Genomic DNA, 23,776 nt, shown 5'->3' on the forward strand with positions numbered 1-23,776 from the left:
TCAGGGGTGTTATCGGCTTCACTGTTGATGGAAAGAAATGGGAGGACAGTTATAAGGAATGAGAGCACAGTTAGAAAGCACAGATTGCCCTAGCAATCCAGGATGTGTTGTGGGGCATGAGGAGAAATGTTGCTGCATGTATGTTTGTCCTTAAGGGTCTTTAAACAAGGGCAAAAGAAAATAATTCTGAGACAGAAGGATGCTGCAGCCACTGGAAGAATTGCTAAGCATGATTATTGAAATTTCTAGGAAATATGGCCATAGTATGTACAGGAACATATGTATGATGGCTTTGATTCAGAGTCCGTACTTAATAAATGAGATTAACCATTCACCTCACATCCTAGGAAGCATGAGAACGGTTCCTTCTGTTGATTTTATTTGTCTCTACAGTATTGCTCAGCAATCTCATGATGAGTAAATTGAAACCTTTCTAACAGAAATCCTTACAGTAATTCTTTTTTTCCCAACACCATGTGCATGCCAATTCAAGCTGAGGGGAGACACGAGGTAGGGGAGAAACAAGCAGCCCTGAAGTTTGGACCCATGTTATCACTGGAATGGCAAATACCATTCTCATGTCAACAAAATTCGCTGCTGGAAAGCAGTCACAAAACTGATTTAACTTGCCTGTGTTCCTGCCTCGGCGAGGGGCATGTGCCCTGCAGGGATGTTTTGGCTGCCTGCCGTCAAAAAATCTGTTTGCTGTTTTTACTGTCTCAGCAGTGTGTGTAAATAAAGGATTGTTATAAAGCCATAATTCCAGTGCAATGGGCCCTGACTGTATGCCGGTGGTTCTACAGCCCAGCCCTTAAGGAGAAGGCATGGGCATTTCTGCTTCTACTAGGCAAAGCAATTCTGTTGTTAGTGTCCTCCATATGGTGAAAGGCCACGTAATTAAATTCTAAGAGCACAGGAGTCCAACAGTATTGCAAATCCTAGTTGCAGAGCCACAAATTGCAATGTGCATTTAAGAACCATCAACTATTACACTTGCTGACATAGAGGTTAGCAGCTGACTTCCATTTAAAATAGGAAAAAAACCTTAACCTTAATTTTTTAAATTGTCTTAAGAACGAAAACAGCAGCGTTTTTCTTTTTTGGTGAGGGGAATAATGCAAAAATATATCATGCAAAGGTCCTTTTCCCAATTGCAGGCCATTCAGCAGAATCAGGATCTCTTGACTACTATTTTCTATGATATTATCCTTCATTTTCAGTTTTTGGAGAATAATGTTCCTTTTCCCAAACAGAGAGTATTTGGCATAAGATTTGTTTTAATAAATACACCCTCTAAGTCAAATTTAGCATCCTTTTTGTTCTGGACAACCTATGGTGCTTTACAAGACAATTAGGAGAGAGAAAAAGGAAGTTGAGATTTATAGCTAACTTAAGAAGAAAACAGTCAAGCAAAGGTTACCCAACATTATAGCATGAAAGAGTTGCTGGCTACCTACCAGAAGTCAAAGAGGCCGTGTCTAATTTACATATAATTTGAATAAATTGAACATCTACAACACAAACCCCTATAACAGTGTTCCTGTTGTGAGATCTTCCTTTCAGTACAAATGCCTACAGCCCTATTCACCATTAATAAAAAAAGCTGCCTCAATTGCCTTTCACCTCATCCTGTGGTTATGGGAATAGGGCCATACCATGGCCCTGTTTGGGGAAGTGCTCTGTGTGCACTAGGAGTGTGTTCCATGCTGCTGCTGTTAGTGTTTGGATGGATACATTCCCAGCAGTTTCCCAGCGCCTGGTGCAGGGCAGGGCTGTGCCTGGGCTGCATGGAGCTCAGGACTGACCACAGAGGTGCTGCCCCAAAGCAGGGCTGGCACAGGGCTAAGCTGACCCGCAGTGGCGCTTTGTGCCTGACCTCTCTGCATGTGGAACAGGGCAGAATGGGGATCTCAGCCTGCATGAGAGCACAGCTCAGATGGGAGCTCCAGGAGTACAGAAAAGCCTCTCTGCTTTCAGAAAAGCCTTTCTGCTGCCTCTGGTTTCTGAGCCAGCAGAAAGTGACCATGGCATGAACCTCTGCTTGCTCTCGTGGCCACAGTGTTGGCCAGGTGATGTCAGTAGTTGAAGAGAGGAGACTGCATGTCCAGACACTCCATGGGGAGATCTAATGCATGCTTACATAGGGGTAGCAGATGGGGATGAGCATTCAGTAGGGTTGACAGCTCACAAGACTCATAGGAGAAAGATATACTCGGGACAATAATTTTCTTGGGAGATGATGGAAACCACAGCCATGTAGTATAGGCCTCATTCTTCCAGACTTTTCAGTCCCTATCCATAAGTATGGGTCAGTAAAGCTATTTTTAAAAAAGTTAGCATTTTGAAACCTGACGAACAGCATGACTTTCAGAAACAGCTTGGCTCTTTGAACTGAAATTTCCCAAGAAAATTCAACTAAGTGTTTAAAGTGTGGTTAAGCTATAAGCTGCTGAATATAAGGTCTTGAAATGGGAAATGTCACACAACCTTACTAACCTTAATAATAGTCTGGCACTTCCAGGGCTGCCAATGGTAAATGTATGTTTATCTGCATGAGTAACAGCATGAGCAATCTCAGCAATAGAAAGCTTTACTGTAATCACATGCAAAGACTGCACCAAGGTTTTCAACCACAGAGCAACCTCGTGCTTGTAAAGCCTGCAATTATAGGTATAGTTACTTCCTTTTAATTTGATCAGTCCTATATACATCTGGCTTTGATTAAAGTAAATGGCTTTTATGAGTAGGCGATTTTATTTGAACATGAAGCATTTGAGCGGAAATATCTACTGAGTCAAGGACTGTGGGCAGAGTGTGAGGGCATAAACTCATCTCACTTTCCCCACTCTTCACTTTTCTTCTATTCTTTTTTTTTTTTTTTTTTTTTTTTTTTTTTTTTTTTTTTTTTTTTTTTTTTTTTTTTTTTTCCTGAACAGAGCTAAAATCCAAAGGGAGGAGAAAATGCAACATGGCACTTGGGTGGTGGGTTTAATACATGTTATAAATGCTGCTAGCAACATTACTCATGGCTGGTTTTGAGGGTCAGGTAGTTCATAAGAAAGAAGTAAGGGAAAAATTAGTGTAATAATGCCACTGACCTGGTCTTACTGATGTTCTTGATCTTGCTTTTTCACACAAACAACCCAGCATACTGTGATGTGAGTATACCAAATGCACATCAATTATTTTTTAAAAACTTTTTTAGAAATTTTCAGGGTGTTTAATCTTTTTTATAGCTATGATTATAGGCATCTTGAATTTCCACTTTAAAAGCATGTACATGCCAATCCTCTTATAGAAAGCACTGGTTCAGCAAAGACTGAAGTTCATTTTCATACCAACAAGTGGCAGGAGACAAAGATCTGTTTGAAGACAGATAAGTTTAATCTGGAGTGACAGGACTGTATGGCTGAGGAACAGACACTACCTGAAGGTGGCTTGGTTTTACTACAGACCTACCAAAATACAAAGGCTGGGAGAGGTCCTCTTCACCTTCAGTAGTTCTCATCAGTAAACTTGCTGTGTAATACTGTGTGGCCAATGCCAAGGGCAGGGCTGCTTCTGGCCATGGAGTTTATCAGGTCTAGCTGCACAGCAGGGGGAGAAACTACACAGAGAGGGAAATGGAAAAGCCAAAGCACATTAACAGATAAGAGCCAGCCTGTCTTGCATAGGATAGATAGAAACAGGAGCACACACATGTTTAAAAAAAAAAAATTGGCACCAGTTTGGAGCATCCTCTTCAATAAAGCCAAGTAAACCTTAGGATAGACAGACATTCAGATGCTCAGGCTGGGAATGCTACCAACAGAGATGTTCGCTACATAATGACACCCATCTGCTGATTGCACCGTGCCTGCCTTCTGCCGCTGCCTCTGCTCCTGAAGTGCCAAGCAAACATAGGTATAGGCAGGGAGCCTGTGCAGTGTCCTGTCTTACTGCATGTTGCTCTTCAGTCTGGGATAAAAAACACCTTTTCCTCTGGATAGGGACATGCAAAGAAAGCAGCAAGACAAACTGAGTCACAGTAAGAAGGTGAGGTTTAACTGTGTAGAGGGGACTCAGATTAATGAAGGAACATGCCTTATAAAACAACCAGTAAGGTTGACAATGACAATTGCAGATCCTGACAATAACAATGTGTAGATCTGTGTCTACATAATGATTCAGGTCATGAATGATATTTGATGCAAATATTCTGATCGTCATCTCTCCATGGGCTTCACTTCCCACTGTGGAGAGGCAAGTTCTCAGAGGGCAGGACCGGGCGGAATTGAAAGACAGCTGGTCCCAAAGCCTTGAGCTGCACACAGTGAGTGTGCTGGGTCCTCAGCACTAGGTGTTTGGCTCCACAGACCCACTGCTGCTGCTGCTGTAACTCTGCAGGACTTGTTAGCAGATACAACCTAAAAGGGCTGTATTGTTGCTCATAGCTTGTTGTTGCTCTTAGTTCAGCTGTTGGTACATGCTGCTATGGCACATGCTGAGAATATTGTGGTCCCACCCTAGAAGCATTTCAGAGGTGTATTCTAGAGCTTGCTCGAATTTTTCTACTGGTTCCTTCTGAAGAAATACAGTGGTGACATCACAAAATTTGCTACCTTGGAGAATGCAGATCAACATTTCTAGGAGTGAAATATTCATTCCACTTGGAGGAAGCTCAGATGGACTATATGATCTTAAACGTTGATGAGTTTCCAAGGCTTCAGTGCTTTCATTGTGAACATGATCAAGCCCTGCATTGTTTAAAAGAGATTTTTCATCCCTTGCTGAGAGGACAGGACACAGAGCCTTTTGTCATCCTTGAATGTGAGAAGTTTGCTTTTATTCTTGTTCTAAACAGGAGGGAAGAAATGAGTAGTACATTAGCAGGATATTAAATTAAAAGTATAATAAAAATCCTTGATTAGACCCAAGATGCACTCCCAACCAGAAGGGTTTTCTTTACAATTTACCTTTGTCCACAGCCATGTGGCTAAAATATGCAGTAGCCAGCAAAATTGCAGCCTCTGCTGGGAGATTTGGAGAAGGATTAAAGGTCTGGCAGGTCTTCTGGCTGAGCTACTGTGTGCTGTCTACTGAGCCATCATATCAGCTCTTCTCTTCCCTACTCCATGAATTTTGACATATGCTTTGCTGTGCTGGAGACCTGGCAGGTGAATGCTCTGCAGCTCTGAGCACGTGCCACGGAAAAGTTCTGTGTCTTTTGCCAGTGGCTTGGACTTGGCAGATGCGTGGCAGTGAATCCAATGAGAGGAAACACCAGTGCTAAATATGGTAATTTAATGCTCTCTTGTTTTAATGTTTTTTTGGTTTTTAACTTTGATCCTTAGACTTAGAACATACAGTGAATACTTTAGTCTTCTAATATCTGATGTGCGTTCCACCGTCATTAAATCAAATGTTGTGGAAAATGTAGGCTTTGAGAAGCAGACTTGTTTTGGTCCTGCTCATACACTGCTGGACAGGGCTCTGACCCATCTGGTGCATTCAGTTTCGTCTCTTCTTTGTATAAAATGCATAAATCCTTGTTTCTTTTATAGCTGGCGGTAAAAGTATTTTTTAATCAAATCAATACTTCTCAAGTTTTCTATAATGAACAAACGTAAACAGAATAGGTTGCAGAACTTAGAACTTAGCTGAAACAAACACAAGACCAAGACAGTGATTCAAAAGCTTTGTCTTACAAATGGTGGATACCTAAGAACTTGGTTAAAAAACAACAAAAACTTGGCTTTTAACATCACTTTAGAGTTATGAAGGTTTATAAAATATCAGATAACAAATAGAATAACATATATATTCTGCTGTTATATAAGGCAACAGAATTGATTATTAATAAAGTGGTTTATATTTGAATTGAACATTCTCCTTTTGCTTAAACTCACTGAGACTGTAAAAAACATATAAAACATTACTGTAAATTTTTGAACTATAGATGTCACTGTTCAGTCATAAAAAAGGAAGCACTGAAACAGCTTTATTTATTCATGCTGTGAATTCTGCCTACAGTCACAGACTTGTAATTCTTCAGACCCAGATCTCTATAGGTCCAGAAAGCTGTTCACATTGTCTGAGTGAGATATTCTTAAGATACAAAAAGAAATAATCCCATCTTGCTGATGCTGACTAAACATGCTTTCTGGGAAGCCCAGAAGTTGAAAAATTTATCTTCTTAACTCTAATCTTGGAAAGATCAGTGTGTCTGTCTCCCTTCTTGTAGCAGGACAATGAAACAGGGTGATATCTGAGTATCTATTTCATTTCTACAATTGAATAGTATTGGACTCTGGACTGAGTATGCCAGCAAGTCTAGTTCCAGGTTTATTCTCAAAAGCCTGTCCTCGTGAAAGAATTCAATTAGAGTAACTGAACAAGGTGAATTGAACCATGTAGGACATAAGAGATGTGGGAGTCTTGATGCAGAATTGCTTTTTCCTTATGCCTCCACTGGGTTTTTCCATATTGTTTCCATGAAACTCTTTTCCTTGTAACTGTATTGGAAATTTCTGCCGTGTTTGCAGAAAGAGTAACTTTCTAAACAAGTACTTCGGGTTTTTTCCAGATGTATAGATATAGAAAGTTTTTTAAAATATGTTTAAAAGGCACACCACTGAGAGATGATATTTCCACTGCATCAACTTGATCGCCAGTAATTTTGACACTGAATTGAGTTGCACTCAACCATTTCAGATCTAACTGCATCTGGATTAATGGCAGGAAGGTTCCTTGTTTTAGTTGCTTAATATGCTATATTAGTAAGTACATGAACCCCATAACTGGAGCTTGGACCTTGCCTACACATCTGTTTAGGACATTTGGATTATATTAGGAACTTTTTAAAAGATCAGCCAAATTTTTTTTACAGATGTCCAGGAAAATTTTGCTGGTTCAACAGCTCTAACTTAGGAATCTTCTGCTTCCAGGGATTGTCTTAACCGTCTCATGGCTTTCACAGCCTACATGTTCCATGCTCTTTTCAAGTGAAAAAGCAGTCAGATTTCCATATCCAGTTCACAACATTAAGAGATGCACTGCCTCACTGGATTTCTTTGTGACCTTAAATAAAGCTTTTATTAATGAAACTGTGCCATATGAACTCATAAGGAGAGAAAAAGAAAAGAGATTTGTTATTTGATACTTACTTAACTGATGTGTTAAAACCTTTTTTAAAAAAAATTTGATGTTGCCTCTGTGTTGGCAAAAAACGTAGAAATGGGACTTCAGTCCCCAACAGGGTCCCCCTCCACATAAATGTTGTTATGTCTGATGAATTGCAGTAGGGGATTAATCAGAATTTGATAGCACACACTGAACATAATCAGCTGTGATTAGGACTGGTATTGCCCAGGTCAGCTGGTATTTTGAAGTTTATAGTTTGTGCCTTGATGTATTTTATAAAACTGGAGTTTTATTACTGTCACATCCCCCTTGTGTCATCCTTGTAAAGGGCAGAGATGGAAAAGCTCTCAGCTGATGAATTTGTTCATTGGTGAAGCCCCAAAAGGAGAGTAGACTGCCACTATCAGCAAACATTTTCAAGAAGTTGGGAAATACATTCTTGATCTAGAGTATTTCTTGTTACCTTTTTTAGAAGGTGTTCACAAATGACATTTATTCTTACCTGAATTATGACAATTAGGATGGTCTGGGCTGCAGCAATTCCTCTGGTCCCCGGTTGTAGACATGAGCTCTGATTGTCTGGGTGTCTCAGATAGACAGACTCTTCACTAGCATTAGTGTGGGCCCCTTGGACAGACCAGAATGAGTGTAAACATCCCCTTGCCCCCACAGTATAATTTATTTTTCAGTGTAAAGTCAAATGGGCCTTCTCGCTTTTAGACAGGCTCAGTGGTAGGAGTCTAATTTCCCTCTCTCTGTCCCTCACCTCCCAGGGTACCTTTGCAATTGCCTCTCCCAGTTTACAGGAAGGAATTGTGAGTCAGAGATCACAGCCTGCTTCCCAAATCCCTGCCGAAATGGAGGCTCATGTGATCCCATCGGCAATGCTTTCATCTGCAACTGCAAAAATGGCCTGACAGGAGTAACGTAAGTGTCCCTCCCCAGGTGGGCAGTGGGAGCTTTCTGGCTCAGTGATGGTGGGCTTTTTGATCAGGCATTTTCTACCCAAAAGCTATGATTCACCTCACAAAAAATAACCCCAGCCTTAGCACTTATTCCAAGTCTAAGCTAATGACAGCTGAGAAATCTCTGAGACATGCATGCTCAGAAATGTTTTTTCTGAACTTACTCTCCTAAACTGTTGATGCAGGATATTATCTTGAGACAGTTTTCTCTGAGATACACCTGTTTAAGTATTGCCAGCTTTTTGAACAGTGTCGTAAAACCTGTGGAAGCTGCTGTGTAATCTTTGTTTTAAAAATGTATCAATTACTTAGTCACCTTAGCCCTGACATAAAAGGCTAGTTTATGGCAGTATTTTTTTTAAAATCCCTGCCTTGATTATAAACTCAGTGTAGACACAGAATATCCCAACCTGCCCATCAACATGCTTCTTCTCTCATCTGGTTTGTCTACTGTTTATACCTTTTCCTCTGCATTTTACTACCTCTTGTTTTTTCCAATTCTCCTCTCTCTTTATGTTTCCTGTTCTTTTTTCTCCCCTGCCTCTGATCTCCAGACCTAAATAATTTTACAGTCAGTATATCCTCCTCTCCTCTCCTCTCCTCTCCTCTCCTCTCCTCTCCTCTCCTCTCCTCTCCTCTCCTCTCCTCTCCTCTCCTCTCCTCTCCTCTCCTCTCCTCTCCTCTCCTCTCCTCTCCTCTCCTCTCCTCTCCTCTCCTCTCCTCTCCTCTCCTCTCCTCTCCTCTCCTCTCCTCTCCTCTCCTCTCCTCTCCTCTCCTCTCCTCTCCTCTCCTCTCCTCTCCTCTCCTCTCCTCCCTTCTCTTTGCTTCTTTCTCTTTTTCTCTTCCCTTCCTCTTCCCTTCAATAAATACTCTGATGTTTTTACTATATTTTTTCTTAACTGTCTTCTCCTTGAATCCCCCTCTAATATTTTGTATTGAAATCATGGGGCAATCCAAAAACAATACAAAAAAGCAGATTCTCCATAACATTCAGTAAGCCTCACCGGGGTCAAGGAGCCTTTTCCTATCAGATGCTTTATTTCCTTCTTGATATCTATCAGATGCTTTAAAGTCTTACTTCCTTCTTGATATATCCATTTTATTGTCTTTAAAAAAGACATGGATCAGCTGTAGAAAAAATTAAATGTCATTAAATAATAAGATAATTTGCCAAGTACCACAAGGTGTTAACTAATGGCACCACTTTGACAAGACACACAAGCTGGACTGCTTCTTACATGTTCTCCAGATCCCAGACTCTCTTTTTCTTCTTTTAAGGTGTGAAGAAGACATCAACGAGTGTGAAAGAGAAGAATGTGAAAATGGTGGCTCCTGTGTCAACATCTTTGGTTCATTTCTGTGTAACTGCACCCCTGGCTATGTGGGTCAATACTGTGGTCTTCGCCCCGTGGTGGTTCCCAATATACAAGCTGGGCATTCCTACGTTGGCAAGGAGGAGCTGATAGGAATAGCCGTGGTCCTGTTTGTCATATTTGTGTTAATCGTTCTTTTCATCATTTTTCGCAAGAAAGTTTTCAGGAAGAACTATTCCCGCAACAACATCACACTCGTGCAGGATCCGGCTACTGCAGCCCTGCTCAACAAGAGCAATGGCATCCAATTCAAGAATGTCAGGAACAGTGGAGACAGCAGGAATATCTACCAAGAGGTTGGGCCTCCTCAGGTGCCAGTGAGGCCAATGGCCTATACCCCGTGCTTCCAGAGTGACTCACGGAATAACCTGGACAAGATAGTGGATGGGCTCGGTGTGGAGCACCAGGAGATGACAACGTTTCATCCTGAGTCCCCTCGAATACTGACAGCCAGGAGGGGGGTGGTGGTGTGCAGTGTAGCTCCAAACTTGCCTGCTGTGTCTCCCTGTCGCTCCGACTGTGACTCCATCAGGAAGAGCACGTGGGATGCTGGGACAGAAAGTAAGTACCACTGCATGCCAGTCTCGTCCTTCCCTGCCAGCAGTAAGGGTTGCCTTCAGGGTGCAGCAGGTGCAGCAGGTGCAGTGGTACTCTTAATGCTCCAGCCTAATACATGTGAATTGTTGCATTTCTCCAAGAAGTGATCTGGTTTAATTTTGAATGGTTATAATTAAACCAGACATAGAAGACCTCTTTTTCTATGCATGAAGTACGACTAAAAGCATTTATTTCACTTGTTCAGAAAGCATATATGAGTAAGTGCTCTGAGCATTTTTCAAGTGATACAATGCAATCATCTTTCTATTGGAAAAAAACCAATTTGGAGCAGAATTCTCAAATACAAGTACTGCTAGGTTCAGGCTGTTAGTTTCCCTGGGGAGTTAAAAATATTTACACCTTCTTTAAGAAGCAATCCTGTTTTGCATCAGGGAAAAATGAACTAATATTCCCTACTTTCAGTGTCTGTGAAGTGAAGCAGAAAATCACGTACTGCTTGATATATGGGATCACCTTTTCAGGCCATTGTATTCCTCTCTGCATTCAGTATCAGAGTCATCATGTAGTTTTTAATCCCCATGCTTACCCTATTTGTGCTCTGATGGTTCCTCACCTGATAACATAGTGCTCCCTCTATTCCTGAATGAGTTGCTGGAGATGCGGCAAGCTTCCCATCTTCTGTCATGGTAGGAAATACCAGTTTTCTGGGACAGAGTTACAGCCCTACATCATCTATCCTTGCAAGTCAGAACATGTCATGTGGACTGGAAGATGTTTGCTTTACCATATATGATTTTTTAAAGGTGCTTTCCCTTATTAGGAATGCATCTTCCAGTACCTGTTGGAGGGGGCGTTACAAGAAGGCTGGAAAGGGTCATTTCATAAGGACCTGTAGTGATGAATGGCCTTAAGCTGAAGAAGGGTTTAAATTAGCTATTAGGAAGAAATTCTTTACTTGTGAGGATGTGAGGCACTGAAACAGGTTGCATAGAGAAGGGGTGGATGTCCCATCCCTAGAATTATTCAAGGCCAGATTGGATGGGGCTCTGTGCAATCTGGTCTAGAAAAGTTCCCATCAGCATGCCAGCTCCCACACATGCTCTGTTCTGTATTCTCCTGCGTGTTTATGCCACGGGCACTGTTGGTACTGGTATGAAATTCTGCACACCATGAAGCCATACCAGGGAGACAGACCTCAGCTGTCACAGAGCAGGAAGCAGTGCAGCTTCTTTACTGCAGCACTCACTCCATTAGCTCCATACCCTGCTGCTCAGCAGGAGCAAATCAGCTCTTACCGTGTGGAGGTGTGCCATGCTGGGTAGAAATACCTACAGCTGGCAGGTAGAGAGCTGTAGTTTCATGTTGATAGCACCTGAGCTTTTCATTTGTAATTGGCTCAGGTATCTCAGTGCTTACAATGGAGGATAACTTTTTGTGTTCCTGATTATTGCCCATATAATGTGCAGTTGAATGTGTTTATTTATATGTGCTTAATTACAGGAGAATTTATACCGTAGGTTGCAGTTACATTCCTAAACAGTGGAGTTGTGAAGACTGAATGTCCCTGATGAAAAGCAATGTAAATTGAAGCATAATCTATTATATGTCAGTGATGGAGCTATTAAAATCTGATCCAAGGGGCACTGATATGAATAACAAAATGCACAGTAACTTTACTGAGCATTGAATGAGCCTTTAATGAGGCTCTCAAATTAGGAAATGAACAGTAAAGATAAATGTGACTGTAATCTCTTATATAAGCTGTTTATACCACATTTCTTGTCATCATTTTCATTGCTTTTGAGACTACTTGTCATCTAAAAAGACAATATTGAATACAGATGTTTCTTCCTTGATTACAGTGTTGTCAGCCACTTGAAAGACTCTTTGGACTTCAAACAGAACAAAAGTCTAGGTATCTTCACCAACTGCCTTCTTGATGAATAGGTCATGTCCTCTGTGTGACGGAATAATTTTATTCTGACTCAGATAATAGAAGGCAGGATTTAAATATGTCCATGGTGTAAATAGATAATGTGCATACCTAGAGAGTACCATTTTGCTTTGTCTTTGCTGTCAATGAAGGTAAAGGGGTTGATGACGCTGAAGAAGTGACCTGTTTTTCAGGAAGTAATAAAGGCAGCAACTCTGAAGTACAGTCCCTCAGCTCCTTCCAGTCTGATTCCGGAGATGATAATGGTAAGAAATGATTTCATCTTTATTGTGCTGGGGGAAAAGCTATTTATCTCTCTTCCTAATATTATTAAAACATTTATGAGACATCTTGAAACCCTTAAATGATGCCGAAAGTAAGAAAGTCATGGGTTCAAACTTTCACTCTGTTTTCCATTTACTAAATTATAGGAACATAATGAAAATCTTGATGCTTGGGGCTGTTTTATCAGGACCAAGCTTTGCAGTGACTTAAAAGTATGATACAGCAAAGTCACATTGCCAGGAAGTAAGTTGACTAATGGGTTGCAAGTGAAACTGTAGAATTTATATAATTTTCCTTCTTGGATGAGCACGACTTTGATGTTTCACCAGTCAAACAAAAGGGATTTCTGTGCAATTTGCCAGGTCTCATTCATGGTCTCAACAAAACTGTGCTGGTGCTCAGCCACAACAATGAGGGGATGAGCCAGTCCCCAGCATCTTGGCTTCTCTCTGGCAATCACAGCTCAGCAAACAATAGAGCACCATTAAATCCTTGTTTGGTGCATACTCAGTGCCTGCCTCTCATGTCCTGCATCATTATGTCAGCGGGTGACTCAGGCAGAGCTGTACACAGCCCACAGAGAGGCCCACAGAGTCAGAGCAAACCTTTGTTCCTGCTGCCCACGTATGTTGAGCAGTGGGACTGAGAAAAGTCAAGATGTTTCTGCTGGGGAGGGATGGTGGATGTCAGGGAAGCCTTACTCAGACACAGTGAAAATGACTAGCACAAAGAAATCATTCTTGATTTCCTCAGCCACCAGTTAATGAACTGTCTGTAGACTCAGTTCCTCAGTCATATCATGCAGCTGTTCTCTAGAAACTCTGAAGTGTTGGAAAAAGCACTGATAGCAAAGTACACCTGCAGTTCCTTTTGGTCTGCTGTGGCTGAAGCATTACAATTATTTTTGTCAGCCTTCTCAATGCCTTTCTGCCCATGCACCAAAAAAGCCCTTTAGCCTCTTTTTAGGATAAGTATTATTTTAATGATACATATTTACGTTATAGTTACCTTTGGAATAATTATTCAAGTGGTCGCATATTGTACATTATTACTTTTTATATCTCCCAAATTCTAATTGGACATTTCAAACTCCTGATCCTGTCTCCACTGAAATCAGTGACACAAGACCCACAGAAGCTGGATTGGACCTTCTGTGCCCACTCATTTTTTTGTGAAAGCTGCATTTAAAACATGGCCTTTTGAGATAACATTTCATAGTTCAGGGTTCAAACAAATGCATATCTTCAGGGAGAATGAGGGGAGAAACTTAAATCATCTGAGTCATTTGCAGAGATCAGTGCAAGACCACACACTCTGGTTTGCTTGAAGCAGCAGGGAAGGTTTGCAGAGGAAAAGCCTAAAGAGCAAAGCCAGGCATAAACAAAGCATATACATACTCACACGCCTGTACTTTAGGGCTAATGGACGTGCCTCCTGAAGCCATAATTCTTTGCTCTTCTTGTCATTTTAATTCTTTGTACTTCACATGCCTGCAAAGGTTAGACGGTTGTCAGTGAAACCACAACAAATAGAGTTCAGCATCCATGCTCTTTGATGAGACAGGGCAGTGGCTCCTTCTCCAAACTCCTTCCTCCAAAGCCAAGAGTAATGCTGCTGGGTTCTCAGAGTAGCAGAGGGAACAGGCTCGGTGTCACACAGATGTACAGATGGCTGTGCTGACACTGACTTGTGAAACTGAGTAGCAGCTTCTGGCTGGGTTCTGTCCTTTCTGTGAACATGCTCTGCACAGCTCTCACCAGAGCCAACCCTTAGTTCAAAGAAAAGTGTGCTGGCCCTGTTTTTTGACCTGTTATTCTCTCTCAGTTTTTTCCTGTAATATTTTACAGCTGCCCTCCATCTTTTTTCCCAGACATGCAGCACTAATTGCATTGAGTCACTTATTTTTCTATAATGTTTTCTAGGCATTAGCCAGTACAAGTCTCCTTCATATAATTAACATTGTTGATGATGGCATAAATATGTTGATCATAGACACATAGGTCCTTTGGTTTATCAAGGCTCTTTTTGCTAAGCCCTCACTAGAACTGAGGAAATTGAATGGTACACCTGATCCAATGCCCCGAATTTAGCAAAGATGTGAAAATATTCAACGTATGTCTGTACTGTTAACACATTTCTTGTGACCTCTAAGTCTGCTGGCTGTGTGAAACAAAAAAAGTAGGTTTTGCCCCATGTTTCTGGTCTGCTTCTCAGCCTGCTCCAAGCAATTGGTTTTCTAATAACGAAAGACAAAGGAAAAAGGAAGGATCTACTGCCCACTCCAGAGCTTTCCCTTCGGTTTTGATGGGGTTTATTTCATGTTCTCAGAGGCAGGGGTGTTAGGTGGTGCAAAATGCAGGTCATCTAGAGGACCACACATTATAGGCCTTCCCATTAAACAGCTGCACAGCCTATATTAATTATTTCAAGGGAAAAGTTTGTTTTGTTGGAACACCTACAGAGAACACACAACGCATTAGTGAAGCTCTTCTGTCAAACACGGGTCAAAATTGGAACCACATCTATGTGGATGTGTCCTCCTAATTAAAGCTGTGCTGTGTAACCTCCCTGAGGTATTACATGGCACAGCACAGACAATAAATAAGTAAAACATTTCTCTTAGGAAATATGTTGAGCTTAACACCGTTTCTGATGGTCTAAAAGATAATGATCCTTGGAGCACTTGGCACCATCTCTGGAGACCTCTAAGCAAGAATGAATTAGAAATTAGTGTCAGGTAGACAAGGTACTGCTTTGGTTAATTGAATCAGCTGACCAGTCTACTTGAATTTATGAGGTGATACACATCATCCCATATGTCTTTCTGGGAATGCTGGTTTGGAATTTATCACCCCTCTGAAGATGTATGGGATTATCTGAAATGAAATGTCCTGCAACCCACTGCCTAAATCATGCATTGGTCAGCAGCCTTTTTTTTTTTTTTTTTTTTCAATGTCAATTCTGTCTTTTAAGAGAATTTATTGTGGTAACATAAATGTGTATTTTAAATACTAACCTGAAGCTGTCCTTCCCCTCCCTTTATTTTCTGCTTTCCCTCCCCTGCAAGCTTCCATAGTGACTGTCATACAGCTTGTCAACAATGTAGTTGACACTATAGAAAACGAAGGTATTTAAATTTTTTTCTTTCTTGTTATTCAAAAATGCTTCCTATTTTCATTGTGAAACATTCCAGCAGAACCTCACTAATCTACACTGACCAGCAATCCTGTGGCAGGGATTGGGTTTTGCAGATCAGCATGTTCACCAGCAAACATGAAAATGCCAGAGGAATGTACCACACAATATCTGTGGGTAACTGGAGGTGGTAGAAAAGGTGTCAAGCCTTCATCCTCTTCTGTTCAAGTCAATGTTTCTGCTTGTTTATTCTCATTGTCTTCAGAGAAAATAATAGACTGATAATGGAACCATATCATTGAGATTATCCTGGCTGCAGAGACTGGGAAACAGAAGATGACACAGGAAGTCTGTAAAGTATTCCATGCAGCAGCAGAGCTGGGTTATGTACTCCAGTAGTGTCACATGGAGAGGAGCACGTGGTGGCTGGTTTCTCCCAGGAAACCCTGCCAAGGAGCAGATGTGTGGGCACAGCTCCACGGATGCCGTGGCTCTCCTGTGGCATTGGTGTGCCCATCCAGCAGAGCATGGCAATGTGCTCCAAGGACCCAACACTCACCTCTTCCACTGACCTCCTGGGTAACCTCAGGCATATCATGTTATAAGTGAACCTGTAATGCGGGGATATCACTGTTTTCTTTTTTCCATAAAGCACTGAGGAAATGTCTTGTTATCATAGATAAACATTACTTTTATTTATTTTGCAACGTTTTTCCTACCCTTGGGCAAATGTCAACTCAACATCAACTCAGGTTACCCACAAGTCAAAAATTTCATCTGTCCTTAGCACATTTAAGACAGTTTTTGTATACTTCAGCTAATACAGTCTAATATAATAAAGATAAGTAAATTTTTTGTGAAACTACTGATTTTTTTCTTGAGCTGGTGTCACAGTAATTTTGAAAAACACTTTTTATTCCTAGCTAGTGATGCCAGTTGAAAATTTGTGCATAGTACATTTATTGATTTCCTGAAGTGTAGGAGTGCCATTCTTCTCACTATCAAAAAGAAAAAATTAACTAGGCAAAGTTAATTCAAAAGAAAGTCCCATTCAAAAAATAAACCACCTGGAAAATAAACCACAGGCACTGCAAATGACCTTGTCTTCCTAAGGGAAAGCTTAAGCAAACACGCTGGCTCCTTATCATCTTTCACAGGTCAGAAAAAGCCAGTCTGGCAGCAGTTTCAGCTGTCACTAAAAATGCTTTGCCCACTTCCTAGTTCCTAATATGAAACCTAGGATTCTTACCTGCTCTGGAGCAGAGCTGGTAGAAGTGGTGAATAATCAGCTGCATTTGAACTCTGGGCAGAATCACTGCCACAGAGTCATGGGAGGATGGGGCTCCTGCCCCAGGGACCTACCCAAGGTTGTGCAAGTCAGCAAATTAGTGAGGTTCTCCTGGATCCTGATCCACACAACTCAGAGGGCCCTGACACATCTCCGGTGCAGTGCCATCACACTGACCCAAATACAGCAAAATCCACTTTTCAAAGAAGAGAGAAGTGCAGAAGAGAGGTTAGGGCCGGTTCAGACACTGCTGCTAAACCTGTAGTAGCCCCAGCCCTCCTCTGTCTAGGACATGGCAGAGCAGGAGGAGAACTCCTGCTTGGCTTTAGAGCTAAGGAAGAAATCACCATCACCACATGCAGCATGTGGTGATGCGCAAGGGCAAGCGTGGTCTCGGCAGGAGAAGGGCTGGAGAAGTCTTCTCTGCCCTCACCTGTGTCTGAGCCACAGAGCTCAGTTATGCGCTGTGATGCCATAAAGGTCTATGTCTCCTTCCAGACCTCCTCCAGCAATGTCATCCAGAGACTTTGCCCGATGACTTCTTGCATGAAGCCCAATAACATGCAGCTGAACAAGAGCATATCCATCTAGAAAACGCTGCAGCTTATTCCCTGCTCTTGTCTCACATACAACCCCTTTCCTTGCTCTCTCCCCCACCCCTGCACCCTCTCCATACTGGAATGCCTCCCTCCCCACCAGCTAGCATGGCAGTGCAGGTGGGAGGTGGGTGTGGGGTTGCGGAGCATTGTAGCTGATAGCCCCATTAAATGGCTTTGTATTCTATTCTATTCAGGTTCTTATACCGTGCCCATCACCATGGTATCTGAGCCCAGGTGGGCCCAGATTTGTTTGAACCGGCCCTGAGAATGGTAGATTCTTATTTTTCTGTTTCAAAGTGAACAAGTGAGAGAAAAATGTACTTTGCAATTATAAGCCATGTCGATGGTGGATAGCCCTTTTTTGTGTTAAGAATTACAGCTCTAATGTAATTCTGTATCTGTTCAGTGAGGGTAAATAATTAAGATATGCTAGAAAAAGAATATGATACACGACATAAACATTTCTTTATGTATGTCTGCATTTGACAGGCAAGCTTATCTTGTACATTAAAATAAAGAATAGTTAAAAATCCTACTAAAATGACACGGTGGCAGCTGTACTTTAGAAATATGCATGCAGAGTTTTGTATTTTCACATGTAATATAATGCTGGTGACAAGCTCCAAGTTACCAGTTTTTGCTTTTCACTTTGTATCTGACAGTGTCTGTTATGGATCAAGGACAGAACTACAACAGAGGTGATTTTTCTGGGACACCTTCTGCCTGTGGGCTGGGATGGGCAGAGCACTGGCTTGATCTATTTGGTTTTTTTCTTCAACTGTTTCACATGTACTCTTTCATTTGAATTCTGTTGGGTTCAAAAGATGCATGAGAATGGTCAGCCACTTTTTTTGTTTCAAAATTCAGTTTTCAGTCAATCAGATTATTCGCTTGCACACTTTCTTGAAGTCATTGGAGGTGGAAGGGGAGTAAGATAAGATTCGGTAAGCATGCTGATTGCATTTAAAGATTTTGTGAAAAGCGGTAATTCAGACATTTTCATTTCTTGGACACATAGTTTCTATTTCAACCCAGTAGCATCTTAAAGGGCAAAATGCCTGAGAGTGGCTGTGTTTTGTTTCTTTGCTTGTTTGCATTGGCATCATAATGCAATTTATTCTCCTCCTCTACCCCTCTGGTCAGAGCATGGCTGACCTGTGTCCGTGGCCTGTGGCGCATGCTGTGATTTGAATGTGCTGTGAGGACTCGGGCAAGTGCATGCAGGACACTCTGCTCTCCTCTGTGGTCTCATCCTAACAGAGCACTGTGGTTCTCTTCCCTGCTGCAGCGTATCATTGGGATACCTCTGACTGGATGCCCAGTGCTCGCTTGTCCGACATTGAGGAAGTGCCCAATTTTGAGACGACAGATGGAGGCTCGGCTCATCACGGCAGTACCAGAGAACTGGAAACAGATTACTACCTTGGTGGCTACGACATCGACAGCGACTACCCTCCCCCTCACGAAGAGGAGTTTCTGAGCCAGGACCAGTTACCACCTCCTCTTCCAGAGGATTACCCAGACCAATATGAAACCCTCCCACCCTCGCAGCCGGTCTCAATGGCAAGTACTCTCAGCCCTGACTGCAGGAGACGGCCGCACTTCCACCCGAGCCAATACCTCCCTCCCCACCAGTTCCCCAATGAGACGGACACCACCGGATCTCAGACTGGGAACGAATTTAGTACTTTTGCTGTTGGCCCAAGCCAGAACACAGAAAATGTTAGTGCAGGTAAGATGCCCTTATCTTTGCACAACTCTCTCAACGCCTCCTCCTCTGACGTCTCAGCCGGCTGCGGCTTTGATGACTCCGAAGTAGGCATGAGCGACTTTGAAAGCGTGGAGGAACTCAGCCTAGAAAATGTTCACATTCCATTTGTGGAGACCCAGCACCAGACACAAGTGTAAAGGAAGCTCCTTTCTTCTTCCTCCTCCTCTTCTTTTTTTTTTTTGATTTTGTCATTTGGTCCAATGAATAGTATAAATATTGAGAAGAAATTTTGCTGAAGGTGTGTCTATATATATATTGGGCAAAGAAAAGTACAGTATAACCCATTATTAACTTGTTCAGAAATGATACTGTATGTGCAGACACGAAGAGACCAATTGTGTTAAGTATTATATGTCACAAAATTGTTACAGACAATCTGGAGAGCGTGTACCTTCTATTTATTACCAAGAGTAAAACTCAGCTTTTGAGGCAGGGGGAAAAAAATAACTGCTAAATAATTTCTTTCTCTCTCACAAAGTTGGGTTGTTTTGGGTTATGGTTTTTTTTTTTTTTTTTTTTTGGCATTGTGTTATTAAAAGTGTTACAGTGTTATGATCTCCCCACAGTATTAAGGAATGGGTATGGATCATTCTAGGATGCGCTGTTGCATGAAATTTTATGTCAGCAAAGAGCAAAAGCAATTGATTGTTGGGGCTGCGTACAACACATCAGATGGCTAAAAAAAGCAACATTTATTAATTGACCCATCAAAGACAAGTGACCAGTTATTTGTCCATAAATGTTTATTTATCATTTTGTTTATTACGTAGCATTTCATTCTGCTTGGCGTAGAGTAACACACATTCATACAGTTTATATTTACTCCAAATTGGCTTACTTTGGTTGTTATTTTTAAAACCTGATGTGCATGTGCATGGCTTTGCCCATGAGGACTTCCTGAAATGTCAGAGTTTGGTTCAGGAGTGGCCTGGTTTTACCCCAGCTGTGTGTGCACAGCTTCTCTTAATATGTATGCAACGTGAACATGGATCTGGAAACATGGGGTAACCTACACAGCTGATCATTTTTTGGAAATATCTTCCTTGGGCAATCAGCTCTTTAGCAGCAGTCCGCATGCTGCAGTTACTGCAGTAAAATCAGTTGCAATTAAGTTACATATAAAGCTGCTGGAGCCTCACATGGTTAGTTTAACATCTTTTGGCAAATGTCCATCTCTAGAATTCATGGGATGAGTTCTCAGCTGCTGTAGGCTGACTCAGTCAGTGGAGCTGCATGAATGGACTGTGGCCAAAGATCTGTCTCTAGATTTTCCACTGGCAGCATGATTTTGTAGGATTTCAGTACATCCAAAGCTTGTTTCAGACTGAAGTTTCCAAGGCAGACTTCAGAATATTGTTGTAGAATCAAAAAAAAACATGGCATCTGTATGCTTTTATGCTTCCCTCAACCTGATTGGAGTAAATGATCATTCACATTGATTTGGTCATAGCAGTCAATTGCAATCTGGAAATATGGGGGTTTCACTCAATGTATTAAAGCAGAGTATATACACCTGTTGCTTGGTGCTCTGAAGATGTTTTTTGCCACTGCATTTTACAGTGTCTGTGTACCTTACCTTACCAGTGAATGTGAGTCTACAAGCCTGCATTACTATTGGGTTTTCATCTGTTTTTTTTTCCATGGCATTATTCTGTCATTCTGAAAAGCTATTGAATACCTAAATCATTGTGATAAATGAACAGATTCATTAGCAGGTTTCCTGTGCTGCTTTCCATGTCCTGTCCCTTGGTCAATCACCTTAACTGGATAGTTTCAGCAGTTGTATGCCAGCAGTTATATTGACATGTGTTGCACACAAAATTAAATTATGGGCCATTTCTTGACATACAGGAAGGGTTTATTCAGAAATCTTCCCCAAAACAAAGAAATTACTGGTAGAATGTAATTCAAATAATTGCAGCTTGTAACACTTTTAATAAAACAGGATTTCTAGAATTCTTGGAGTAGGTACAGTGTGTTGCTGCTTCCCTCCAATAGCTCATATAGCTGTGAAAGATTGGTGTGGATATTTTCTTTGGGATGATGCAGCAATTCTTCCTTAGGAAACAGTTCATTATGCAGGTATATGAATAGAATCAGTGAACTTCTAGAAAGAATGTACTGCACATACAAGTATTATCAAGTACTTGTCTGCAAACAGGTCCTGTCCATTGAATTTATAAATGTCACTTGGTCTTCTCAAAGTAAACATGCTTTTGTAACAGTGATATATTCTGAATGTGCTCATGGTGCATTTCAAACCCTTTCCCCTGATATTATTCTTGTGTTTTTAAGAAGAAAAAAATATGGAAATTTGTATTGTGATTACAAGGAACTGAAGGATTTGCCAGAAGGCCATAAAATGGTTTGGCAAGCCTAGAAGCACGGATAAAGGATAACTTGCCTTGTTCATGAAGTCTATGTTACAGGAAAGGAAATGCAATTAGATTGATGTCTCTTCAAGAGTTAGGAGCATCGGAGTTGGCAAAGCAATTTTGCAAATTTAGCTGCACTTTTAAAGCTTGTATGACCTTCTGAGAATGTGATCCTCTCATAGCTCGGGCTGCAGTTTACATGAGGTTTGCTCCTACTCAGTTTTGGTTTGAGAAATTTTTGTCCATTATGCAATTAATTCTGTTCAAGCCCCCAGCTAGTTATTAGGTGTACTTGTCACCTGTCTTCTGTAGTGAAAGTTCTTGCATAAGCCTGAGACACCAATATCAAACCTTTACTGGGACATATCAAAAGTGTCACCAGGGACAGCACGATGGGAGCCTAGCAATTGCCATATTAAAAAAAAAAATCAATGTTTCTTACCAAGCTTGTTGCCTCAGTAATATATTGTTGGTAGTGAGTTTTAATAGTAAAATATGCATAAATACAATGTATAGTACTTTTTCTGTTTGATGTTGTTGCCATTTCATTTCACTGAACGCCTGCTTATTAAAGTGCTGTTGGGAAGGTGCCAAGGATCACCCGTTCAGCCTTCTCTGTCCTATTCATGATTTCTATACCTCAATATCTCCTCCCCTCCAAATCCATCTTCAGATTGCCCTCTGTGAATATTGGTACTTCTGTGGCCTTTCTGGTTTTGTTCAGGCTCTTTTTGATAATTATAAGACCCAAATGCAGATGTAAAGGTGGAATACCTCTTAGGGAGTAAGATTTTCATATTAACATCTCTTATTAAACCAAGCCATTTTCTTTTTAATTACTATTCCACACAAACAAGTAAAAATCATCTAATCTGTAACGTAAGAACATATTCATAACATAATGTAAGAATTGCTGTTCATATTAGCACTTCCAGTATATATTTCCATTTTCTGCAATATGATGATTTTTGTATCACTGCTGCTGTCAGGTCTCTGGTTCTGCAAGAGCTACCCTGCACATCTCTGCTTATCCTGTGTGTCTGTATTTCAAACTACATCCCTGTAGATGGCTCCACTACACAGTGTTTTCTCTCTGAATCTTCTGCAGCAGATGATTTCATAGGCTTAATGAAGTACTTTTAAGTATCATTGGCTTATAACCTAGGATCAAGAAAGTTTTTGCTTTCTGTAAAGAAGCAGCAAGAATAAGAAAGCAACTTGTTAAAATGCAAATACACATTTATATCAGAAATCACGAGCCTTGCCAGGGGTGTATGAGTCCAAGTAAAAGGGTTCTTGTTCTCTGCATTTTGATCAAGTTGAGAGTATCATGCACAGTGCTGGCCTTTCTAGTAATGCTGGCAATGGAAAGAGCCTTACGGTGACTACAACATGGTTTATTCTGTCAATACCACATTAGGTGGCCTTGTGCAAAAGGAAAAGTTAGGCTTATGTATGGCTGTATGTAGGCTTACCTTCTTAAGTATGTTAATTACTTTGCCTTTGTATTATAAACATTAAAAAAAGGGCAAAAACCTGGCACAAAATTACAGATAGTAGATGTAGTTGCTGTCCTTTACCAGTAACCTAAAATGGAATAAAGGGCCAAATGTGACACCATGGAGCTGTAGAATCACTTCGCTCCCATGGGAGAAAATGGACAACCTCACTAGAAGGCCACTATAAAGTTGCCTTCTTCTAGGATACAGCATATGAAGGCAACTAGGAGGACTTTGGAATGCAGAGATTCACTACAGAACTGTGATTTCCTGTCAATCAAGCTGTTTTCCTTGAGCACAGTGATGTCTTTGATCCCAAACTATCCCATGGGTTTCTTTAACGTATAATTCCAGTAAAAGGCTGGAAGGAGTCAAAGGCTTCTCACTGCCACAGTTTTCCTGAACCTGAAACTTTTGTGTGCTCCATCTATCAAGCAGGGTCTCCACCTCTGCGTGTCTCACAAAGAACTTAAATTTTGGTCTTTGGAATTTTTTCTCCCGTTCTCTAAATTCTCTAGAGTAGTCTGAAGTACTGAGAGCCTTGATGTATCAGTACCCTCTCTAGTCAGAAATTCAGTGTTGCTGCAGCACAGTGAATGAAAGCTTGTCGTGAGATGCTGATCAATGGGGAGGCAGCAGCCTACTGTCTGTGTGAGCCAGGCAGACATTTTGAGAATATGACATAAAAGTTGTTGCTCTTGTCTCCTGTAAATGCCATCATTAAGAAAAACGTGGACTGAACAGGACAAATGGCTAAGAACACACTTTACTCCTCATCAAGCTCCTGTTTGAAAGAGCTAAATGGATGCTATAGTAAATATATCCTTACAGTCAATAATAACTGCAGTCATGAGAGAGGGAGTTGAAGGTGCC

General features: G+C 41.2%; 1 protein-coding gene across 1 annotated transcript in view; it reads left to right on the top strand.

Annotated features, from left to right (window-relative positions):
- The window catches only part of FAT3 (FAT atypical cadherin 3), a 326,121-nt gene extending 306,159 nt beyond the window's left edge, over positions 1-19,962 (top strand). The window contains exons 23-28 of the mRNA XM_066341305.1: positions 7,896-8,049; positions 9,366-10,021; positions 12,146-12,217; positions 15,304-15,363; positions 17,921-17,956; positions 18,547-19,962. Of these exons, the coding sequence (XP_066197402.1) occupies positions 7,896-8,049; positions 9,366-10,021; positions 12,146-12,217; positions 15,304-15,363; positions 17,921-17,956; positions 18,547-19,166 (1,598 nt within the window). The 3' untranslated portion in view covers positions 19,167-19,962. The remainder of the gene's footprint in view (positions 1-7,895; positions 8,050-9,365; positions 10,022-12,145; positions 12,218-15,303; positions 15,364-17,920; positions 17,957-18,546) is intronic.
- The last annotated feature ends 3,814 nt before the right edge of the window (positions 19,963-23,776 follow it).

The sequence above is a fragment of the Sylvia atricapilla genome, chromosome 2, assembly GCF_009819655.1.
Source record: "Sylvia atricapilla isolate bSylAtr1 chromosome 2, bSylAtr1.pri, whole genome shotgun sequence".
Lineage (NCBI taxonomy): Eukaryota > Metazoa > Chordata > Aves > Passeriformes > Sylviidae > Sylvia > Sylvia atricapilla.